At 37.5% G+C, this 20,534-nt stretch overlaps 5 protein-coding genes across 8 annotated transcripts; 1 reads left to right on the top strand and 4 right to left on the bottom strand.

Moving 5' to 3' along the window:
• Positions 1–1,101: 1,101 nt before the first annotated feature.
• Positions 1,102–2,505, top strand: LOC127246888 (bZIP transcription factor 44-like). Its single transcript, XM_051268517.1, has one exon. The coding sequence runs from the start codon at positions 1,692–1,694 to the stop codon at positions 2,187–2,189; it is 498 nt and encodes a 165-aa protein (XP_051124474.1). The 5' UTR covers positions 1,102–1,691; the 3' UTR covers positions 2,190–2,505.
• Positions 2,506–3,059: 554 nt separating this feature from the next.
• Positions 3,060–5,504, bottom strand: LOC127246887 (BEL1-like homeodomain protein 11). The gene is made up of 4 exons (XM_051268516.1): positions 4,308–5,504; positions 3,825–4,225; positions 3,690–3,750; positions 3,060–3,605 (listed from the first exon to the last, which is right to left on the bottom strand). The coding sequence occupies exons 1-4, from the start codon at positions 5,091–5,093 to the stop codon at positions 3,498–3,500; spliced, it is 1,356 nt and encodes a 451-aa protein (XP_051124473.1). The 5' UTR covers positions 5,094–5,504; the 3' UTR covers positions 3,060–3,497.
• Positions 5,505–6,059: 555 nt separating this feature from the next.
• Positions 6,060–8,932, bottom strand: LOC127246886 (BEL1-like homeodomain protein 11). Of its 4 annotated transcripts, none has more exons than XM_051268513.1 (5): positions 8,572–8,932; positions 8,362–8,475; positions 7,181–8,058; positions 6,728–7,101; positions 6,060–6,639 (listed from the first exon to the last, which is right to left on the bottom strand). In XM_051268513.1, exons 3-5 carry the CDS (start codon positions 7,940–7,942, stop codon positions 6,219–6,221), a joined length of 1,557 nt encoding a protein of 518 aa, XP_051124470.1. In that variant the 5' UTR covers positions 7,943–8,058; positions 8,362–8,475; positions 8,572–8,932; the 3' UTR covers positions 6,060–6,218. The 4 variants fall into 4 exon arrangements, with proteins under 4 accessions (XP_051124470.1, XP_051124469.1, XP_051124468.1 ...); XM_051268512.1 differs by having other exon boundaries at positions 8,362–8,472; XM_051268511.1 differs by having other exon boundaries at positions 8,362–8,932.
• A 1,156-nt stretch (positions 8,933–10,088) lies between these two features.
• On the bottom strand, positions 10,089–13,051 carry LOC127246889 (probable ubiquitin-conjugating enzyme E2 18). The gene is made up of 6 exons (XM_051268518.1): positions 12,874–13,051; positions 12,582–12,685; positions 12,395–12,497; positions 12,213–12,276; positions 10,694–10,782; positions 10,089–10,604 (listed from the first exon to the last, which is right to left on the bottom strand). Exons 1-6 carry the CDS (start codon positions 12,901–12,903, stop codon positions 10,509–10,511), a joined length of 486 nt encoding a protein of 161 aa, XP_051124475.1. The 5' UTR covers positions 12,904–13,051; the 3' UTR covers positions 10,089–10,508.
• A 257-nt stretch (positions 13,052–13,308) lies between these two features.
• On the bottom strand, positions 13,309–17,967 carry LOC127246885 (cytokinin dehydrogenase 5). The gene is made up of 5 exons (XM_051268510.1): positions 16,499–17,967; positions 15,887–16,014; positions 15,114–15,386; positions 13,933–14,195; positions 13,309–13,836 (listed from the first exon to the last, which is right to left on the bottom strand). Exons 1-5 carry the CDS (start codon positions 17,088–17,090, stop codon positions 13,494–13,496), a joined length of 1,599 nt encoding a protein of 532 aa, XP_051124467.1. The 5' UTR covers positions 17,091–17,967; the 3' UTR covers positions 13,309–13,493.
• Positions 17,968–20,534: the final 2,567 nt, after the last annotated feature.

Here is a 20,534-nt window from a genome sequence, read left to right as displayed (position 1 = left end):
TAATTAATTAATTATATTAACCAAACCAACACATTAATTCACCCCCTAATTGTGAATATTATTAATATCGCAAAATGCTTCTAGAAGTATAAAAACGACAATATTTAAATAATCCAACCCTAATTACGTCTTTGACTAATCACGACGCTTTCGAGAAAAAAATAAAAAATAAAAAATCAGCAGCCAAAATAGGATCGATACTAATATTATTTTATATAATATTTAAAATAAAATTATAAGTATTTTTTTTTTAATTATTAATTTAATTAGGCATATTCTTAGATATGCTTCAAGTTGTACGAGTTACTTTACGGTAAATGGAAGTTAATGCGGTTAATTAGTAATTAATTAAGGTTTAATAAGATATAGCTAATTGATTATTTAAATAAATACCAAAATTCAAGAAAATGACAGAAATAGCCACCAGAGCTGTAAATAAAAATTCAGATAATTTCTAAGAGGTTTGTGACGGTACATTGAATCTATTTATTCACAAAATAATAAAGTTTGTTGGTTTGCAATCACAAGCGTTGGGCATTAATTAATTGATATTGACCATACCCTGCACGTTCAGCCACCAATTTTTCTACTACTTTGGGTCATTTTGTTCTGAGATTTTAATAAAAATGTACAGCACATATCTAATTTTCTTGTGTGGGTTTCTTTGTTGGTGAAAGAATCGAAGGAATGGTTTAATGATATTTTCAATTTTCAAGAAAATGACCAAAAGATTAGTAAAAGTACGAAAAATCTAATGGAATCTTCACTCTTTTTTTTTTTTTTTTTTTTGTGTCATTACAAATCTGTAATATTTAAATAAAAACACGGTTAATGAAGACACTTGTAATTAGTTCTGTACGATCAAGGTAAAAAAAATAAATAATAATGATATAATAAAGGGTATATGTCAGAATGAATATATTCGTACGCATTGAGTTCAGTAAAACATTGATAAAAGTGTAGCGAGTCTACATCAGGATCTGAGGTCCAGGGACTCTCCAAGAACAAAACCTACAGCTGGCTGGTCTTTTCAGACCACATGACTGATGACTCTCTCTAGTCTCTACCCACCAAACCCTAGCTCAGATTCCCCTATGCCTCCTCACCTTCCCCACCATTTTCCTACTTTGATTTTTCTTGAAAAAATAGTTTGCCCCCATTAAAATATTGCTGATTCCTCTGTTTTTTTTTTTAATATTTTCTCACTTTCTTGCCCACCATTTCCTGCTATAAATCAGACCTTTCTCCTACCTCATAAACCTCTTTCTCTTCTCCCTTCTTGCCTCCCTATAGGATTTGGGTGTAGTTCTTCTTTAGCTCTCTGCTGTTGCTCCAATTCTTGTTTTCTTCTTTCTGATCTTTTGCCTGTTTCTGGGCTTAATTTCGAATTTCCTTTAAAGAAGCTTTTTTGTTTGTTTGTGGAATAGATTCATGCTGCGGAAATTAATGTTCTTGATGTATGAAATTCATGTCTCCTGTGCTCAGTGAAATTCTCAGATCTGGTTTTATGATTGGATCATCTCTCCGGCGTGGGGCTCATCTTGTTCAATCCTTCTCAGTCGTCTTCCTCTACTGGTTTTACGTTTTTTCATAATCAACTCAACCAAACAGAGCCTTAAATAACTGCAACTTATATATTTATACACGTATCTGTAATAAATTAATAAGAAATCTCACCGGAGAAATTAGCAATGGCTTCATCGAGCGGCAATTACTCGTCCGGCTCTCCGGCGCCGGTCCAGAACTCCGGTTCCGACGAAGATCTGCAGAGTCTGATGGACCAGAGGAAGAGGAAGCGTATGCAATCGAATCGCGAATCTGCGAGGCGGTCGAGGCTGAGGAAGCAGAAGCATCTGGACGATCTGGCAGCTCAGGTCGCGCAGCTCAGGGACGAGAATCAACAGATTCTGACATCTGTGAACCTCACCACGCAGCACTACGTCAATGTCGAGGCTGAGAATTCAGTCCTCAAGGCGCAGATGATGGAGCTCTCTCACCGACTCCAATCGCTCAACGAAATCCTCAATTTCATCAATTCCTCCACCGCCGCCGGAGGCTGTATGTTCGAGGCGGAGGAGTTTCAGCACCACCAGGGCTTCGCCGATGGCTTCCTGAACGGAAATCAATGGAACTTGATGGGGATTAATCAGCATCCGATCACCGCCTCAGCTGAGATGTTTGATTTTTGAGAGATTTGGGAATTTAGGGTTCCTCAATCGTCAATATCTTCTTATTTTAGTGGAATTGCTGTTATTTGAAAAAAATAAAAATTAAAAAATAATTATTTAGTTCAATCAGGTCAGGGGTGAACTATGTAGAATTATTGGTCATTATTTTATGGCTTGATTTGGTATTAAATTATTAATTAATTAATTCGCCAAATGGTGTACTGACCTCAGCTGTCTGTCTTCTTGGTTGTGTAAGGGGGTCACCATGTATCTACTTTGTACTATTTATTTAAATGATTTTGTTGTCTTTTATTAATATCTTTAATTAATCTCATCATTTTCAACACCGACTTTTAAGTAATTAAATAGCAATATATGTTCCATTTGACTGTAGAATATTATTTTTGTAAGAAAGGGTAGTCCAAATTTGATGGTTGACAGGTTGGTGCTTTAATTTGCCTTCTGATGGCCTTTCATAACATAGATGTGTTATTTGATTATTGTTATTATTAATTCAATAGATTAAAGTATGTGGTATTTTTTAATAGACAAATTATTTTATAATGTATTCGAGACACAATCAGAGTCACTAATAATGTTCCAGGAGACACGTGTGGTCTGACAATTTGTCCACGCATTGTGTCCTACTTATAAAATTTTGGATGCATTTTAACATCATGCTACGTGCCCACTGATTTGGATTTTTTCGTTAACCAGAAATGCTTACATATACTACAATATAAGTATTTATTTAATTCTACATTTGGCAATAATTAAAGTTATCTATCTATATATATATTATTCTACCTAGAATGGATCTTCGCAAGGCATATTTGGGCTGGGCTTACTAAACCCAGCCCATTTAGTTTGCAAATTTCTTGTACCCTATAATAGAAATTTATTCTCTTTTTCCTGGTTACCATTACAAGGTACATAGTTAAGAAAGCTTTTCTGGTATGGGCCCATCTTGTAAGAATTTGGAGATTGGAAGCAGTAAGTGGGTGAAGATAGAGTTGCGTGAGTTGATGCCTTTTTTACCATTTTTGTTGCCATGGTTTTCTTCACTCATTGATTCATCCTTGCTATTTATGTTTTGTATGTATGTATGTATGTATATATTGTCAGTTGCAGACATACATCGATCACTCACGGATCTTTGGTTGAAATTGGACAGGCATGCAGGTATGGACTCACTTCATTTGATTCCAACAAACTAATCTGTGAATTTTATTTAACCCACAGTGAAAAGGCTTAAAAAGGGATCGATTGATTGATGAACACGATGATGATGATGATGGAAATTAACAAGGAACGATATTTAATTAGTGATCAGTCATCTGCAGAATCGCCAACCCCTTCTCCGAATTCTTCTTTGTACATCTCCTCGATCATCGGCTTCCACAGTCGAACTCGTGCATTTATGAACCAATTCGAAACCTGTATATGACATATGAGACGACACAAAAACCAGATTGATTTGATCGATGAATGATCAAAGTACTTAATCAGTATTTAATTTACTTGGTTTTTTGATAAGCCTGTCTGCGATGCCAACATCAGCTTTTCAGACTCATTTGGATAACTGCAATGGTAAGAACAGCATAAATCTTACAGACAAGATTAATGGTGGAAAGATTAAGGAAAAAAATAACGTACGGATGCAGAAAGTGCTCGAAAAGCCAAGCACGAAGAAGAGTGACGGAAGTCTCCGGCAGTCCTCTGATCGGCCGCCATATTTGGCGGCCACCGCCGCCGCCGCCGCCGCCGCCGTGCAACGGCCAAAGCTGGTGGAGGGAAATTCTTGGCTGTCTTCCATCCTGATCCACGAGGCTTAATTGGGACAATCCTGAACTGATTCGAGGCATGTCTCGCTCGATCTTCTGCTTCGTCACACGAATTTGAGACACGATGGCGTCTCTCAACGTGGAAAAATGTTTCGACATTGCCTGTAGGGCAAGAGCAGTGTAAGATTTCCCAGCCCCCCAACCAGCTATCATTTCGAATGATCCCACAAGTTCTTCGATGTGCCCATAATAATCATCGTATCGTTTCTCCACCTAAATCATTAATAAACAATTAATGAGGGATCCAAATTAAAGATCGATCAAATTAATATATGGTGTTGAGGAAAAGAAAAACCTCGTCCAGCAAGGCAAGAAGCTTGAGAAGATTAACGTAGGTAGAATGCCTTTCGGACAGCAATCCGCCATTGTTGTTGGAAATGTCGGCTTTGATCTCCGACGAAAGCCTGTGGGAGCCTTTCTTACAGGATAATTTGTCGACGTATTTCTGATTGCTTGCGTCGATGTCCTTCCCGGCGACGCTGACCATTTCTAGGAGAAGAGACTGCGCAGACTTCAAGTACTTGGAGGCTCCCACGGCGGCGGCGAATGTGTCCGCCGCCGTTCCGGCGGAATTAGGGTTCCAGGGAGGTGTCGACGAGGGAAAACCGCTCCCGGTGAAGGAATAATCATTCATTACATGATTGTCAGGTCCTACATTGCAAGATTCTCTTGAAATCAGGTATCCCGGATTGACGAGGCTGCAGGAAGTCAGCGGAGGTCGTTGACCGGCGCCGCCTAAGGACAGTGAAAGCCTCGCCGGCGCCGGCGCCGGCGAGGCCTCATTCGACGCGCCGAGAAGATCCATCAAGCCCGATTCGTCAGTGGCACGAACGAGGTCAACAGAAGCAGAAATTCGATCTCCAAGACAACATTGGATGCTTACAGGGAGAGGATAAGAAGGGTTATTATAAATCTGGGTGTGATCATCAGCTATGGAGTTTGAGAGGTTGAATTGGTGGACATTAATGCTTGAATTTGAGTTGCAGGGAGGATCTTCTGAGACCATAGCTTTACTACTTAACATAACTTCATAAATTAATGTCGTAGGGAAGACTACAAACAAAGGGTTTTTATACAACATGCGGATTGATTGGGTGAGGAAGAAAAGAATCGAAGTACGAAATGATTCAGAAAAATGTCATCTTTTTTAATTTTATTATTAAATATGAAAATAATAAAAAAAAAAAAGCATTCATTCATCTGGATTTTGAATCAGAAATTTGGAAACAAGTGAACAGGCAGAGTTGTCTCCATGACAGTAAACAGGCCCTTCTGATGAAGATAATTAAAGAAGTTGCAGACAGACACAGATACATCCACACAGTGTTGAGACAAACATGCTTTGTAAAATTTGACAGAACTTCAATCAAGGAGGAAAGCAAAGATTCTCTCTTTCGCCTAATTTCTCTACTGTAGAGTACCACTACACTGCTACTACTACTGTCTCCATTGTCAGCAAGCTGAGAGCTACAAAAGCTATAGATACAGACCTCTGCAAACTTCTATAAAGAACCCTCTCCATAACCTAGCATTTATTACCAAAGTAAAAAAAAAATAGAAAAATGGTGGGAAAAGGGTAATAGTAATTGTAATTGTAAACTCGTAATGATAATGGCAATGGCAATGGCAAATGGCAATGGTCCCCTTTTTTCCCTGACTACAAAACAACAAGGTGAAGCATCAGCTTTAATGGCTGCTCTTGCATTTCTTTGGGACACTCAAAAAGCACTTTCAATCTAACCCTCTCTCTCTCTCTTTCTCACTCATCACAGACACAAACACATACACTGTTTGGATAGCAGGGAAAAAGAAGAAAATTTTCTGATAAATTTTGTGCCTGCTGAAAATGGGATTTTCTGTCCATCTGATTAAAGCAAACAAAAAAGTGTGGTGTCTTTTGCACACTCCCAGTTTTAACATTGTCTGATTTTGGATCAGTAAAATATATGTAATATCTATCTATGATTAATCTTTAGATGTTGAAAGGACACTGCCTTCTGTATCCATCCATTCATTCATTCATTCACACAATTTCAATTTCTTGCAATAAAATTGGAATTATTCACTCTTATTGTATAACCTAATAATTTTACAGACAATGAACAAATCCAAATTCTATACAAAATGGACCATCAATGCATCCCAAGATGATTGACGACTTCATGAATTTCTCACTTACTTACAAACAATTATTTGTGATAGATGATCATGCAACAAAATCAGACAAGAGATGAGCATTCGCAAACCTGCCCGAATTATTCGCCGTTTGTTCGCCCGACACCTGCGTTTGCATTAGCCCGAAACTAACTTGGTCGCCTCGGAAAGTTCCATCGTCGCAGACCAATCCTGCTCTGTTTCCATTAGTCTCTGTATTCGAAATTATTACATCAATGTTGCTCGACTGCATTGGCGATTGGTTGTCCAAAGCAGACATCTCTTGGCTTGATCCTGCATTCTCTTCCGAAGATTTTGGCTCAACCTCGGATCCTCCAAACTCCTCCTTGTACATCTCCTCGATCATCGGCTTCCAGAGGCGTACACGCGCATTTATGAACCAATTCGCCACTTGATTCCTCGTTAGCCCTGTCTGCCTCCCAAGAACAATTTTTTCCGAGTCTTTCGGATAGCTGTCATCGAAAGAGCTCGTGATCATTAACCCATGTTCAAACGCATATACATTGATTGTGTAATGAAGAAGTATCGAAAAATGCATACGGATGGAGAAAATGCTCGAATAGCCAAGCTCGGAGGATTGACACCGCAGTTTCGGGCAAGCCTCTTTGAGGCCTCCAAGGTTGTCTCATTACACCAAACTGCTGGATCGCCTTTTGCTGTCTGAGCTGCTGATCGACGTAGCGTAGACGCGATAACACGCCTACGCCGTTCGGGCTAGAATCCTCTTCCCCTAAGCTCCTTTGTGCAGATTGAATTTGCTTCTTGATCGCGTCGCAAAGGCATCGAAATTGCCGCGAAATCGTTCGTTGCGCAAGCGACGTGTACGGATGCGCCGCGCCGCGACCTGCCGCCATTTCGAAGGATGATGACACGACTTGCATTTGATGGCAGTATTGTTTGTATCTTCTATCGACCTACATGGACAATACAAAACATAAGATTTTAACAACATTAATGTTTATGAAGCTAAGACATGAACAATGTGTTAATTACCTCATCCAACATGCCTAAAAGTTTGGTGATCTTGTTCTGCAGATCATGGCGGTCTGCAGGGGAGAGATTGCGGGGGATTCGATCGGTGCTCGGATCGTTAGCATCGACATTGAGCGAATCCCGTTTCGAATTGGCGTCGTTGGATTGGTTACGTACTTTCTCAGACATTTTAGGAGCTCTATGGACAGTTACTATTTCGTCGAGCAAATCTTGCGCCGCCTTGAGGTATCTCGAGCTGCAAAGGCTGCCGGCATCTTGAGTTGGGGCTGAGAAGTCGAAGGATAAGTACTGTGTGTTCTTGAAGCCATTGTTGGGAGAAAGATGGAGCTCTGATGGGACATTGGGATGTAATAACTGATGGAAAGCAGAGGCGGCGAACTGTTCCGAATCGGAATTTAAATGGAGGAGGGATGAATCTTGTGATCCGAGGGTGAGAGACAATCCATGATTCGAATGTTGCAATAAGGTGTTGTCTGGGACAAGTGTGTTGTCGAAGGTTATTGGATTGTCGATCTTGTCCGGCAGCATTCCGACGCCGGGTGGAGGCATGAACAGCATCTCATCTCTGGTGACTGCAGGGGATTGATCAGTTACGACAAGATCATGACCGGACAGCAAATTTGAGTAGGATAGTAGAAGGGATTTGTTGCTGCTGTTGTTGTCTTGGAGATCGGATGATGGGTAAGAAGATGGAGGTTTGTGATTCAGCAGATATGGTGGAGTTGGAAGCATATCTCCTTCGCTTGGATAGTATTCAGCCATGGCTGTTAGGTTTTGGATAGCAGCAGAAGAACAGTAAGGCTCGTGCGGAAATTGGCGAGTGGGAGACAAACCATCACAACTGGCTTTCAATTGAACATTCGACTTTTTTGGATGTGCTGTGTAAGAAAAAAAAAAAAAACAAACAAACAAACAGAAATGGAATCAGTGGACAAAAAGAGGGAACTTCAAATTGCAGAGAATTAAACCTATGATGATGATGATGATGATGATGATGATGATGATCTTGTCAAGTATGAGTTTTTTCAAAATCCCACTACTGGGAAAGTGGGGATTCCTCAAAACAAACGAAATCAACGTATAATAATCCATTCATCTACCCCCAAAAAACGAAATAAAATCGAAAAATAATCCCCAGAAGGATGAGTATGATCATCATCTTCGATGTAGATGAAACTTACATGAACAAAGTCAATCAATCCATCATCTTCAGACAATCAAAAACTCCATTGACCCAAATCGCCATGTGAAGGATAACTACACAAATTGTTTTCTTACAAACAATCTGTTGACTACTAACATAAATACAGACAGAATCAACAAGAATTGCAGAATTAAAAAAAAAATATATATATATATGTATGTATATGTAAGTATTCCTGGTAGCCAACCTCAAGTAGAGAGAACCCAAAGAAGCAGGAAGGAGGAAATCAGAAAAGGGTGCCGATTAGTGTCTTAATTAACAAATAAAGGAGACAAGATTGATCCCAAAGAAGATCCCAAAGGAGCAAAGAAACAAACAAACAAACAAGGAAGCTGCACACACACCAACCCCTTCTTATCATTGAACAATGACACCAACCACAAAAATATTGTACAGAAAAAAAGAAAAGAAAAGGAGGATATGATAATTAAACAAAAAGAGAAGGGAATGATATTGTATGATGCCCCACCCCACCTCCAATACCAATATTAAACAATTGCTATGAATCGATGTATTCTTCTGCCACCTTTCTCACGTGGGGACAAGTTAGAATAGCCAAAAGATTGTGTGTGGAAGCTTCTCTATATATAATTATCCAACAAGAAAATTAAAATTAAAATCAAAATTAAAATTAAAAATTGTTCAAGAGCCAAAACTGAGAGAGGGTGGTTGGGGGCATCAGCCATGGTTGTTTGTATCTTAGGGTTTGGGAAACATATAACCACCAGTTGTTGGACCTAAACTGTGCCATTAAATGCATACCTATGCCTATTTGGAGTAGTTGTTGCCATAACTACAGTTTGGCAAGTCGGTTGAATTTCTGTATTATATTATATATACACACATACATATACATATATACAGATACATACACTCACTCTTCAATGAATCTGTGTGTATATATATATATTTCACAGTTAGGTGTCAAGTATACAGGTGAGGTGGGATACCCTTTACAATAAAAATAAATAAATAATAAACCTTTCTTGATGTCGTCATCGTCGTCCTGCTCGCTGTCTTTATGGTACTGCAACTATTTTAGGTATTCAGTATTAGGTGCAAAATAAAGACACCCACCTCAAGATAAAACAAAATGTGAAAATCTTCGTCATAAAAAAAAAAAAAAAGTGAAAATCTTCATTCATTTTTCATGTTTCTCTCTGCATAGCCTACTTAATTAAATTATTGCAGCTGATAGATTGCCTTTTCCATACATACATATGTACATATATATATATATAATATTTGGGTCTAGGCTTTTCATTATTTCTAACCTATTAGAGTTGACAAAGAAGAATCTTACATACATCTACTACACCTGATTGAATGAAATTTCACAGAAAAACATACAACTAGGACATGCTACCCCAAAACATTAGAAAATTTCACCACATCATAAATAAATTAAATCCCTGCTCTTTCAAACGTATGAAATAAAATTTCAGATAGCCCTTTAGCTCTCCTAAACCATTTCTGCACACTAAGCACACCCTTAAAAGTTTTCATTTTTAGTGACACAAGTCAACAATTTTACCTAAGTTGTGTAGATCACCACATACTCGATCTTATACGGCTTAATCGACTGTATCATCATCCTCACACATACACATGATCATCATAAAATACGCCATTAGCCGGCAGTTCCCTAGCAGCAAATATACCGTTAATTAGGGGAAGGAATGATTACCGCATTTGCGCAATATATTCACGTCAAGCTGCAATCCGGGCACATCCTCGATTCGTTAAACAAGTAACTTTTGTCTTCACAAATTGGCACATATATAACACAATCTATAGATTATGCGTAATCGCAGTACGAAAGAGAAAACAAATTAAGGCTAGCCATGTACACCTCCTCCTGTGCAGTAAGTCGATAGTTACTGCAATATTTGGCTTCACACGGACCTGAAATAAATACGAGTGACATTGTAAATACATTAACACTGGGACAGCAACTACAGAATGTGTTTCTCAGTATCAACACGGTCGAAGTGAATGACGGTTTTTTTCTCTTTCGAAATATTCGTTGGTATGTTCCCCGGTTTTAAGAGGAATGAAGATATCATCGTCACCCAACCTAACTTGCAAGCAAGGCTGGATTACAAGTTTCTCTGGTTTCAGTAATTACACTTTATCATCATGGAACCACCACCTAGTCTCCTTGGGAGATCTTCCGTTCTTACAGTTCTTGACATAGCGATCATTGTCGGCTGGCCGTTGCTGCAAGGTCACCGAATTTTATATGATCATAAGCTTAAAAGCGTGACTGTTTTGCAAATGAAAATGAAGCGTGGAAATATTAAGCAAACCTTTGCTGTCGAGCTTGATAACATAGACAGAATGCTGATGCAGATCGAACTTACAGTCATAGCTGGAGACCATGAATCATACAAAATATCTGGGTGCAAGAAACAGAGCAAGTAAATATTATAAATAAACATGTAAGCTAGAAAATTCAACGAGTTCCAAATTTCGAAATACATATGAACAGTGGGATTAATTGATATTTTTAAATAAAATCAACAATAACACTTTTCAGCCTGTAAGACTAATCTTTAAGCTCATAACCATGGTTAAGCATCAGAGAACATAAAATGGGAAGATGACAAACAGGATTAACCAGCAGCTCCACGCTAATAAACAGTAAATTCAAGTCCACCATTAGAGGAAATTTCCGGATGCAAATTGATCTAGCTATTCGGTACTGATTATTTCAAGTATTAAATCAGTTATTAGACTAATAAACTGTAGAACTATCTCATTAAAAATTTCCAAGCTCATTCCTCACTTCTACACAAAATTAAGCTAAAAATTCACGAGATGTGTTTACATCATACAAAAAGAATTTTAAAAACATGCACAAATGTTTTCATAAGCGAATTCACCCATACACCTGTCCATGGGAAAATAAAGAATGAATCAGTAATTCAATAACTATTTTTAATCATGTTATGTATTAGTAATGAAAATCTTATGCCGTACAACCTCGTACAACCACACATATGAAGTATAAGCTATCAATCATTCAAACATATACAATACGTTATACATAGACTCAAATAAATCACAATTAAGGTAATATAGCAAGCAAGTTGCATGTCCCCAAACATTCCAACCAAGCAACCAAAATAATGATTGATCCTTTCATGAGCTACAATTTATTTTAGAACCTAAAGTTAGGACCAAACCAACCTTCGTTCCTTATCTTTATCTGGCCATAATAATGGCTATAAACAATTATGTATATAACACAGAACACATGCAATCCCCCCCCCCCCAACACACACAGATATATGCACTCTTCCACACATATTTCATCCAAAAAAGCCTTTCAAATTTCACTGAAATTTATCACTCTGCAAGAAAACGAGTAAAACTTATTGGCAACAAAGTCCAATCACGTAAACAATTCACCTAACTTTGAACGGGTTCACAACTCATCTCAATAAAGGGCCATATAATGCAATAAAAAGGCTTATTTGATTCATAAGTCGCCACACAAATCAGCATACAGAATCCATCAAAAAGCAATGCTTTACAAATTATGAAACAAACCAAAATAATTTCTACACAGGAACGGCAGCAGCAAGTAGCCATCTTTGACATCATCAACTAATCACAAAAAGCATGCATCATTCTACATCAAAAACTCCACAACAATCCCATCTAAAAAGAAATGCATGAATAAGTGCAGCAAACCAAAAAGCCAAGAGCAAAAGATACACATTATATGACAGCCACGGCATCAATGACACATTACAACACAACATCTTCGAGCAAGGAGCAATGAAAAGCAAAACTTCAGTAAATCAGCATGAAGAAACACACCTAAGCATATATGGCCATTGCTATATATGTGAGGATGCAGAGGAGCCGGAGGAACAAATATCACCTGCGAGTCAAGAAACTCAGTTCAGATAAATAACCGACTATTACTTACTGAATCAAAATAACAACTTATGTCAGTGTCAATCAAGCCCTAGTAATCAACCGAAACTAAATATCAAGACCTGAGGTGCTTCCATAGGGTAATGCTCCGGGAAATCAACCTGAAGCTGGTAGGTCTCGCCCGCATAGAGCGTCCCCGGTGCACCGTTGACATCAATGATCCATCTAAATCGCGAATCAGTGAGTTTGGAATCACAGAGTGGAAGAAAATTACTCGTAAAAATAAAAAGGACGCGAACGAAAAGCTACCTTTGAAGATTATCAGTAACTTTGTGCTTGAAACCCACGGGGGGGTTCACCTGCCACTCCACTAGCTCTTTCTGCAGCCGATTGCACGCGATCTTGCTCAATGTCTTTCCCCGAAACATTTCGTTCCAGAAAAAGCCAAACAAAGAAAGCCAGTTACTTTCAGCGGGAGGGGAGAATTAACAAAAATAAATAAATCCAAAAACACTGACGCATACACACAAGAACGCAACAAACATGGATAAAAACTTAAACTCGAATTCGAATTTGACAATTAAATATGAAACAAGAGTACCTTGCGTGAGGAAGCGGACGGGGAGGTCATCGCGTACGGAATACGAAGAGAGAGAGAAAGGTATGAAATTGGAAGTGTGCCACGATTCTTTATACAATGATTTAATGCCGATTGCTGGGGTTAATTTCAGGAATTGAGTGGGTTTGGAGATATTGAAATCAAATATTTTCCACTATTCAAGAAACGGAAGGTTCTGATGAATTCACAGGTGAAAAAAAGGAGTGCGTAGATCAAAAGACGAAGCTCATCTACGGCCAGCGTTTCATATGAACAACATATTGGACGGTCAGATTAATAACACGTGTCAACACGGTTCACGTGACCATCGACCCACCCGACCCATCATTCGCTGACAATTTTGACCTGCTTTTTCCTTTCTGGAATAATTAAAAATGCCAAAATCTACTGTAGCGGGCCAGAGTGTTTTGGGCTAAATGGATCGAAAGGCCCACATTCACATTGGGCCCATAGTCGAATATAAATCATTAATAGTATTTCAATATGTATACACTTGGCATCTAACTATTTACATGAATACATTAATTCAATTCATCGATATGTGACCTATATAAAATGATGAAAGAGGCATACAATTTTTTTTTTTTTTTTCCATTTAATAATTACCAAGACGAAGTAGAAGATTTGGGAGGAGGAGGAGGAGGTGTAAATATATGTTGTCCCGTGGCAAGAATATTCCTGGGGTCAAATTCCAATTTTCTCCTCGAAAATAACGACCATTTGTCCCCAAAATGGTGGGCCCATTCCTGCTGCGCGGTGTAATGCGGCAGATACTGCTTGACGTCGATCCCGGACTCCTCACAGAACCGCAAGATCCGACGGTTCTGATTGCTCAGATACTCCAGCGACTGCGCCTCGTCTCCGTTATCCAAAGCAGATCTAAGAAGCGCTACTAGGTAAAACACGTCTTCGTTTGGTGTCGCTACAGAGCTCTTCTCATCCCACCTATACATAGATATAGATATATTAATTAAATAAATAAAATGTTTTTAATTAATAAATAATAATAATAATAATAATAATAATAATAATAATAATTACTTGTTTTTGTTCATGGGGTAGATGAGAATAGGGCCACTGGTGTTGTTTCCCAAAATGCCTTTGAACACGCCCGTGTCGAATTCGGCTATTCTTGATTTAGGGACAAAGAGGTTGAGCCATGGATGAGGGACTTCCCAAAGGTTCTTGGCACGGAGCTTCAGCTCGGCCTTGTGCACCCGGTCCAGGAAGTCCACGTAGGGAAGATCAGTAGTGAACTCTGAAGCTGGTATGAAGTCCAGTCTCTTCAACAGCTCATCCACTTCCTGCCACAATAATATAATACTACTTAAAAATGATGATATTATAATAACACAATAATGGATTTGAGTCAAGTACAACAAAGATTATGGTGTGAGGGGCAAGAGTTCACGTAAAGAGATTGCAAGAAATCTGCTGTGCTGTCTTTTGATATATGTTTAATGATTTCGTGTTTTTTAATGTATTGTGCTTTCGGAAGCACTTACATAAACTCGACTCAGGAAAATGACTGCAAAGCAGATTACACATTATTTTACTATAATTTGCAGACGTGTCTGTCTGTAGCAATCTAATGATATGAAGGAATATATATATATATATATATGGATGTATCTATCTATCTATCTTTATTTATATAAATATAAATATACACGTACTTTCAGGGACAGGGACAAATAAACTTGGAAAGATTTTGGTGTCAGAAGAATCTTGGGTTTTTAATTAATAATACTATGTTATTACTGAAATCTCTTCCAGATTTTCCTTTCTTGTACTAATAATGCCACATTCTTATATATTTTTCCCTTCTTTTAAGGGAACCTGTCTTTCGTAGAGCCCATAAACAAATATATAAAGAGAATTAAGTATAGATATGGCTACTAATGGCGACTATAAGTAATATAATATATTCTGCCATTCTTTTAATTTTTTAATTTTTATTACAGAAATTGAAGTCCAGGAGTTGCAACGAATCTATAAAGTGGCTTTTACCATGCAGCAACTATTGGGTTTTGTCTACATAAATTTATCATTAGCATTATTATTACATATAATATATATATATATCGAAATTCCAACCTAGCTATGAGAAGCTGCATGGCACCGAATATTAACCTAATCATTAGTGATTCTCACATGAAGAACGTACCAAAATTATACTATAGTAATAAAAAATTCAACATTGTAATATGAGTATAAGATACCTGATCAATGGAGGCAGCATTTGATTGATGGTAATTCTTGGTAATCTCGAGGCAGTAGAGAACACCACCTCCATGAGCGTTGAGAGAAGAAATCTTGACAGGATTACGTGGAGAGAAGAACGAGGATCGCCAATTGTTGATAAGCCCTTCGTCGACGATCACGAAACCTTCGACATAGTCAAACTTCTGGGTTTGACCATGCAATGAGATCAGGTACTCCTGGTCTCCCGTGAACGCCGTAAAATTAGAATACAGCACTCGGATCCACCTCACCTACATCATCATCATCATCATCATCCATCACTTAATTAATTATAATAATAATAATAATAATTATTATTATTATTATTATTTTTAAAAAAAGTAATTACTTTTAAGATGAGAATGGGGATCGATTCAATTAATGTATTGTGAATCGAAAGTGATGGAAACAAATTGCCAGCTTTAGGACAGCAGGTTGAATAAATTAGGGATATGAAAAGCAACGGACAGACAGACAGTAGACAAGACCCAATCGAGTGATACTGAAATATGTATATTCAAGCTAGTTAATTGGATAGAGGAATTTGTTTGGTCTGGCTTTTAGCTAGCTAGGTCATATCATTAGCTGGTGGTACTAGGTAAACTTTGTGCTACAAGACAACAACATAAAGATAGCCCCCACCACCCAAAACTAGGCCAAAATGTTGAAAGGGAGCGAGCAAGCCAGGGTATTAATTATTTAATAATGTTGGGATCGAATGCATGCAATTATTAATTAATTAATTAATTACCCTTGTGGGTGCTTTTTCGAGTGCAATTCTTGCCCTAGTGATGATCCCAAATTGTCCCAGCCCACCAAGAACACTGTGGTACAATTCTGAGTTGTGTTCCTTCGAACATGTCACTACCTCACCCTTGCCTGTTTATTACACAAGAGATATTTATTAATAACATTGATTGAAAAATTCCAAAGTCAAGAAATACTATATAAGTACTGTTGTTAATTTCAACAAAACATCATGGCATCATATAAATAAGCACAGGCCATAGCGAATCCATGTGAAATTATTATGCAACAGAAATCGTAATTGGATATCAGACAAACAAGAATAATGCTCATCACGAAACCAATCTGGAAAAGGGTACTAATGGACAAAATCATCCTAATAGACTGTGCTATAAATTATTCTAAAGCGATGCTTTAGTTTTTGATTTACAACTAATTAACGAATCTTCCACCCTTAATTTATTACTAGTATTATTTTAGTTTCATCAAAGTTCGGTCTACCCCCCAAAGCACATGCAAAGCAACAGCAGCATTATTGATTCCCCGCTGCATCATTACTATGAATTCTTTTCCAAAAAATGTAATTTAATTTTTAAAAATAAAAATTTATTGGAACCTGTAACGACGTCGAGCTCGTAGACGTTGCTGATCTGGGGGCCATGGTTGAAGGCTTGGCCACTGATCCCTGCATTAGAGAGTGTACCACCGACTGAAAGGTACAAGTAGTCGGTCCAGGATCTGGGCGCCAGGCCGTGTTCCAGGGTGGACATCAGGACATCTATCCATAATTCGCCTCCCCAGACATCCACGTACATGGAATTCTCCGAAACTAGTGGCGGCGCCGGCTTTGTGGACCCCAGCCGTGGGCCGCCGCTGCTCATTTGGATGACTATCCCGTTGGGGGTCATCGCCTGCCCGTTTATGGAGTGCCCGTGGCCCCTAGCCGAGACGCCGAACCCATTAGCCGATTCGTACGCAGCTTTCACGAGCCGAGCCACGTCCTCCGCCGACGCCGGGTGTAGGACGGCCATCGGCTCGGCGCTCCGCATCCCCCCGAAGTCGCGGGAAGCCGAGCCCAAGTCGCACGGCTCCCGGCTGAGATGCCCTTCCACCTCGAGCCGCAGCAGGTCGGTCGGGTCCAGAGTCAATCCGACGGTCACGATCAGGCGGCAGATTGCTAGCGTCAGCAAGAACTTATTCGTAGCCATAGTCAAATTCAATCGACTCGAGAGAAAACAACACCCCCTATATATATATATAGATAGAGAGAGAGAGAGAGAGAGAGAGAGAGAGAAAGAGAATGGATGGATGCAGCGGAGCAGAGCAGTTATTATGGGGAAGAGAACAAAATCTGGTGGCAGCTGCTGCTGCCAGCGTGGGGAGTCGTGGCGCTAACGTAAGCCCGGATTGCACTTTAAAGATTTTGCACACAACATGCACAGATTCGTCCAATCCCTTTTTCAAACATACAAAATAAATAATACTAGTGGAATATATATATATATATAAGAAAAACCTCACGTTATGGGACGATTGAGGGAGGATCAGTATCGTATATATACGTGCATCTGCTGAATCTGAATTCTGTGTGCCGGGGTGGGTAGGTCTGAGGTCGGAGGTCTGAGGTGTGATGATAAGCAAATTAACGAAGCAGGTTATGGGATGTTTGTGTGCGTGTCAGCGGGAGATTTTGTGTCCCAGAAACTTTTGTCTGGTTTTGTGGTGGTGTTTCCAATGGGCGAGGGGGTATCAATTATATCATGGGTTTTTTGACTGAGGGAAAAAGGAGAAAGTGTCGAGGATATTAGACACAGGTTGAGAATTTATAGGACAGAGGATGAAGAGGGATCACGTGCGAGGCATGAGGGGGACACGTGTGGCCTGACCCCACCCACGGATACGGAGATCTCTGTGGGGACGCCGACGCCCTTTGAAAGTTCACGTGGGCGCACACCCCCAAGACGACGACGTTTTGGACGACCCCTTCTCTTCTCCTTCAAACCCATTCCCACTGTTTCCTTCCCCTTTAGCATCCATCATTTTCATTTCCTTTTAATTCCTCAATATTATTTTATTTTTAAATATGATATAGTACTATATTGATATCCATCCTAATGTCAGTGTCAGTGTCACTGTAACAATATTGAAGGCTATAAATATAAATATATATATATGTATCCAGGTCATTTTTAATAAACATAATAGTTAGTATTAATATTCATCTAGATATCAATTCATATTTATTAATAAAATAATAATAATAATAATAATAATTGTGGAAATGATGCGAGAGGTTGCCTAGATTGCACATTTATGAGCAGCATTTGATTTGGTTTGGTTGTTACGATGTGGATGTGTACAGTCTAATAGATTTTTCTTGCAGTATCATCGCATTTGTTTGGCTCGTGACTCTGACTGTGACTGCTACTGTAACTGTAACTGTAAGCCTTCATTTCTTCATATAATAATTTGCATTATTTAAAACAAAATTATTAGATTCACCATTTCGTTTACCAAAATTATATATATATATAATTTAATACCAAAATAAAATAAAATAAAAACAGTTTAATTTCAAGTAACGAAATTTCTAAACATTAAACAATTGATGTTAAAGCATCCCATGTGTTTTTATAACTACTAAAGATGCCCCACAACGGACCGAGATTTGACGTTGTTCGGTTTATTTTATTTCAGCTAATTTATTTAAAATTACATGCAATTAGTCTTTTAATAAATAATTAATTAATTGATTAATGAGATAGATAAATGTTTTCCATGGTTAGGATAAGGATTTGTCAGGTGGTCAAAGGGAACTCCATGTTTCCAGCCAATCAGAGGAGGGTCCCTTGTGGCAATTATAAATATATAAATAAAATAAATTGTAACAAACATAATTATGTGACGGATTTTATATAAATGTCCCTAATGAATGAGACAATATAAATAAATGGCCATCATGTAATTAGAGACACTTCAAATGGTATATCTATCTAATTGGTAATGCATGTATATATATATATATATATATATATGTTTTCAAAAATCATGGGATTTGAAAGAAGAAACACAGTACCTTGTCTCCCATTATTATTATTATTATTATTATTATTATTATTATTATTATTTTAACTTTTGATTAAATTTTACTACAACCTTGATTAATTAATCCGAATTGGATTGATTGATGTATGTTGTTCTTCACATCATTGTGGCTGTGGGTGTGTTTTTTTTAGCAGACAGTGTATCTGTCCTGGCTTTATGTCTTGATTCCATTTTTAAAAATTCATTACAACCAATAAATGTATGGTTGTTACAAACGCTGTCTAGCCCACCTTGGATCTATTTTTGTTTGCTTTCAGTTCCTAGTTATATATACTTGCCTATATGAGAATGCTGCCAAAAATAAATAAATTAATAATAATAATCATCATCAACAAGCAAATAAGATCTATGATTAAATAAATCAAAATACAATTACATATTAAGATTTGATTCCAATGTCACTACCAACCTATGTGGTAATGAGATTATTAATTGTATCCTTGTAAGTATATTTGTCACCTACATTTATATAAAATTTAATTACTTGGGGTTAGATAATATCTTTAGATTTATTTTATTCATATTGTAGTTGGTTCGTCAAATTGGAAAGGGAAAATCGTACCCAGAAGATTTTTAAGAATAAATTTATTCAGTAAAATAAATCTAAACATTCAATATTATACAACAATTTTAATATAAAAATAAAATAATTCTGCTTCACCTAACCCTCTTCGAGAGACTACCTCCAGCAGTATACAGTTTATGTACTCATTTAATTTATATAACGACTGCAGTTACACCAGCAATATTATAATTAATTATTCCTGGATAAAAAAAATAAATTAATTCCTTTAAATTATCATATACTCCATATGCACAACAAGTGGGGAAATTAGTATTTGGTGTTTCAAAACCACAATGATTGCATTGAATTAATTTGATTTTATTCATTATTATATTATTTTGGGTGCAATTATTTGATGAGGAAAATAAAATTATTTAATTAAATTCGATTAATAATTATTATACATAAATAAATACATATACATCTAAATGGGGTATAGATGATGAATTCAGAAGATCCATTAGAGGGCCCGACGTAGATATCAACGAATAATGAACCCATTCTTGACGACATGCCTCTACTAATTAATAAATATATTATTTTCTATAACAAAATATATATAGGAAGTTAATGCACTAGTTATTAAGGTGTGTTCTTTTGATTGCTTGAGAAAAAATTTCATTTGAATAAATTAGAAAACGCAAAGATCAAATAGTAAAAAATTGAAAGTTTAAGGCTAAAGAAACACACCCTAATTTCATAATTTAGCATAGTTTTAATAATACCGTAATATATATTAAGTATAATATAATGAAATACATCCTCCGTCTGCCAAATTTATTCCCATTTTTCTTTTTAGTCCGTCCGTTAAATTTATTACATTACTAATTTTGGCAAAGTCAACAAATCAAACAATCAATTATTACACTTTACTCAACATTTATTTACAACAAATACCACTAGCTTTATTACATTATCTCATCATGTACTTTTATTTCTGTCCAACATAACTTATTACCGGTGAATCCAACGCAATACACAA

This window comes from Andrographis paniculata, unplaced genomic scaffold (assembly GCF_009805555.1).
Source record: "Andrographis paniculata isolate CXL003 unplaced genomic scaffold, ASM980555v1 Contig30END, whole genome shotgun sequence".
NCBI lineage: Eukaryota > Viridiplantae > Streptophyta > Magnoliopsida > Lamiales > Acanthaceae > Andrographis > Andrographis paniculata.
Note: the sequence above shows the minus strand (reverse complement) of the source record. Positions and strands in the feature narration are given on the sequence as shown.

Bases quoted from the DNA above. Each gene is read 5' to 3' on its own strand.
- LOC127246887 (XM_051268516.1), bottom strand. From the start codon at position 5,093: ATGTTGTATAAAAACCCTTTGTTTGTAGTCTTCCCTACGACATTAATT. The intron at 3,751-3,824 runs GTACGTTATTTT...TTACCATTGCAG, and splicing joins TTCGAGCACTTTCTGCATCC to TTATCCAAATGAGTCTGAAA. The intron at 3,606-3,689 runs GTAAATTAAATA...TGTCATATACAG, and splicing joins CAGGCTTATCAAAAAACCAA to GTTTCGAATTGGTTCATAAA.
- LOC127246888 (XM_051268517.1), top strand. From the start codon at position 1,692: ATGGCTTCATCGAGCGGCAATTACTCGTCCGGCTCTCCGGCGCCGGTC.
- LOC127246885 (XM_051268510.1), bottom strand. From the start codon at position 17,090: ATGGCTACGAATAAGTTCTTGCTGACGCTAGCAATCTGCCGCCTGATC. The intron at 16,015-16,498 runs GTTCCAATAAAT...TGTAATAAACAG, and splicing joins CGAGCTCGACGTCGTTACAG to GCAAGGGTGAGGTAGTGACA. The intron at 13,837-13,932 runs GTAATTATTATT...ATCTATGTATAG, and splicing joins TACCCCATGAACAAAAACAA to GTGGGATGAGAAGAGCTCTG.
- LOC127246886 (XM_051268511.1), bottom strand. From the start codon at position 7,942: ATGGCTGAATACTATCCAAGCGAAGGAGATATGCTTCCAACTCCACCA. The intron at 7,102-7,180 runs GTAATTAACACA...TTGTCCATGTAG, and splicing joins TTTTAGGCATGTTGGATGAG to GTCGATAGAAGATACAAACA. The intron at 6,640-6,727 runs GTATGCATTTTT...TTTCGATGACAG, and splicing joins TTCGAGCATTTTCTCCATCC to CTATCCGAAAGACTCGGAAA.
- LOC127246889 (XM_051268518.1), bottom strand. From the start codon at position 12,903: ATGACCTCCCCGTCCGCTTCCTCACGCAAG. The intron at 12,277-12,394 runs GTCTTGATATTT...CTTGACTCGCAG, and splicing joins ACCCTATGGAAGCACCTCAG to GTGATATTTGTTCCTCCGGC. The intron at 10,783-12,212 runs GTGTGTTTCTTC...TCTTGCACCCAG, and splicing joins CAATGGCCATATATGCTTAG to ATATTTTGTATGATTCATGG.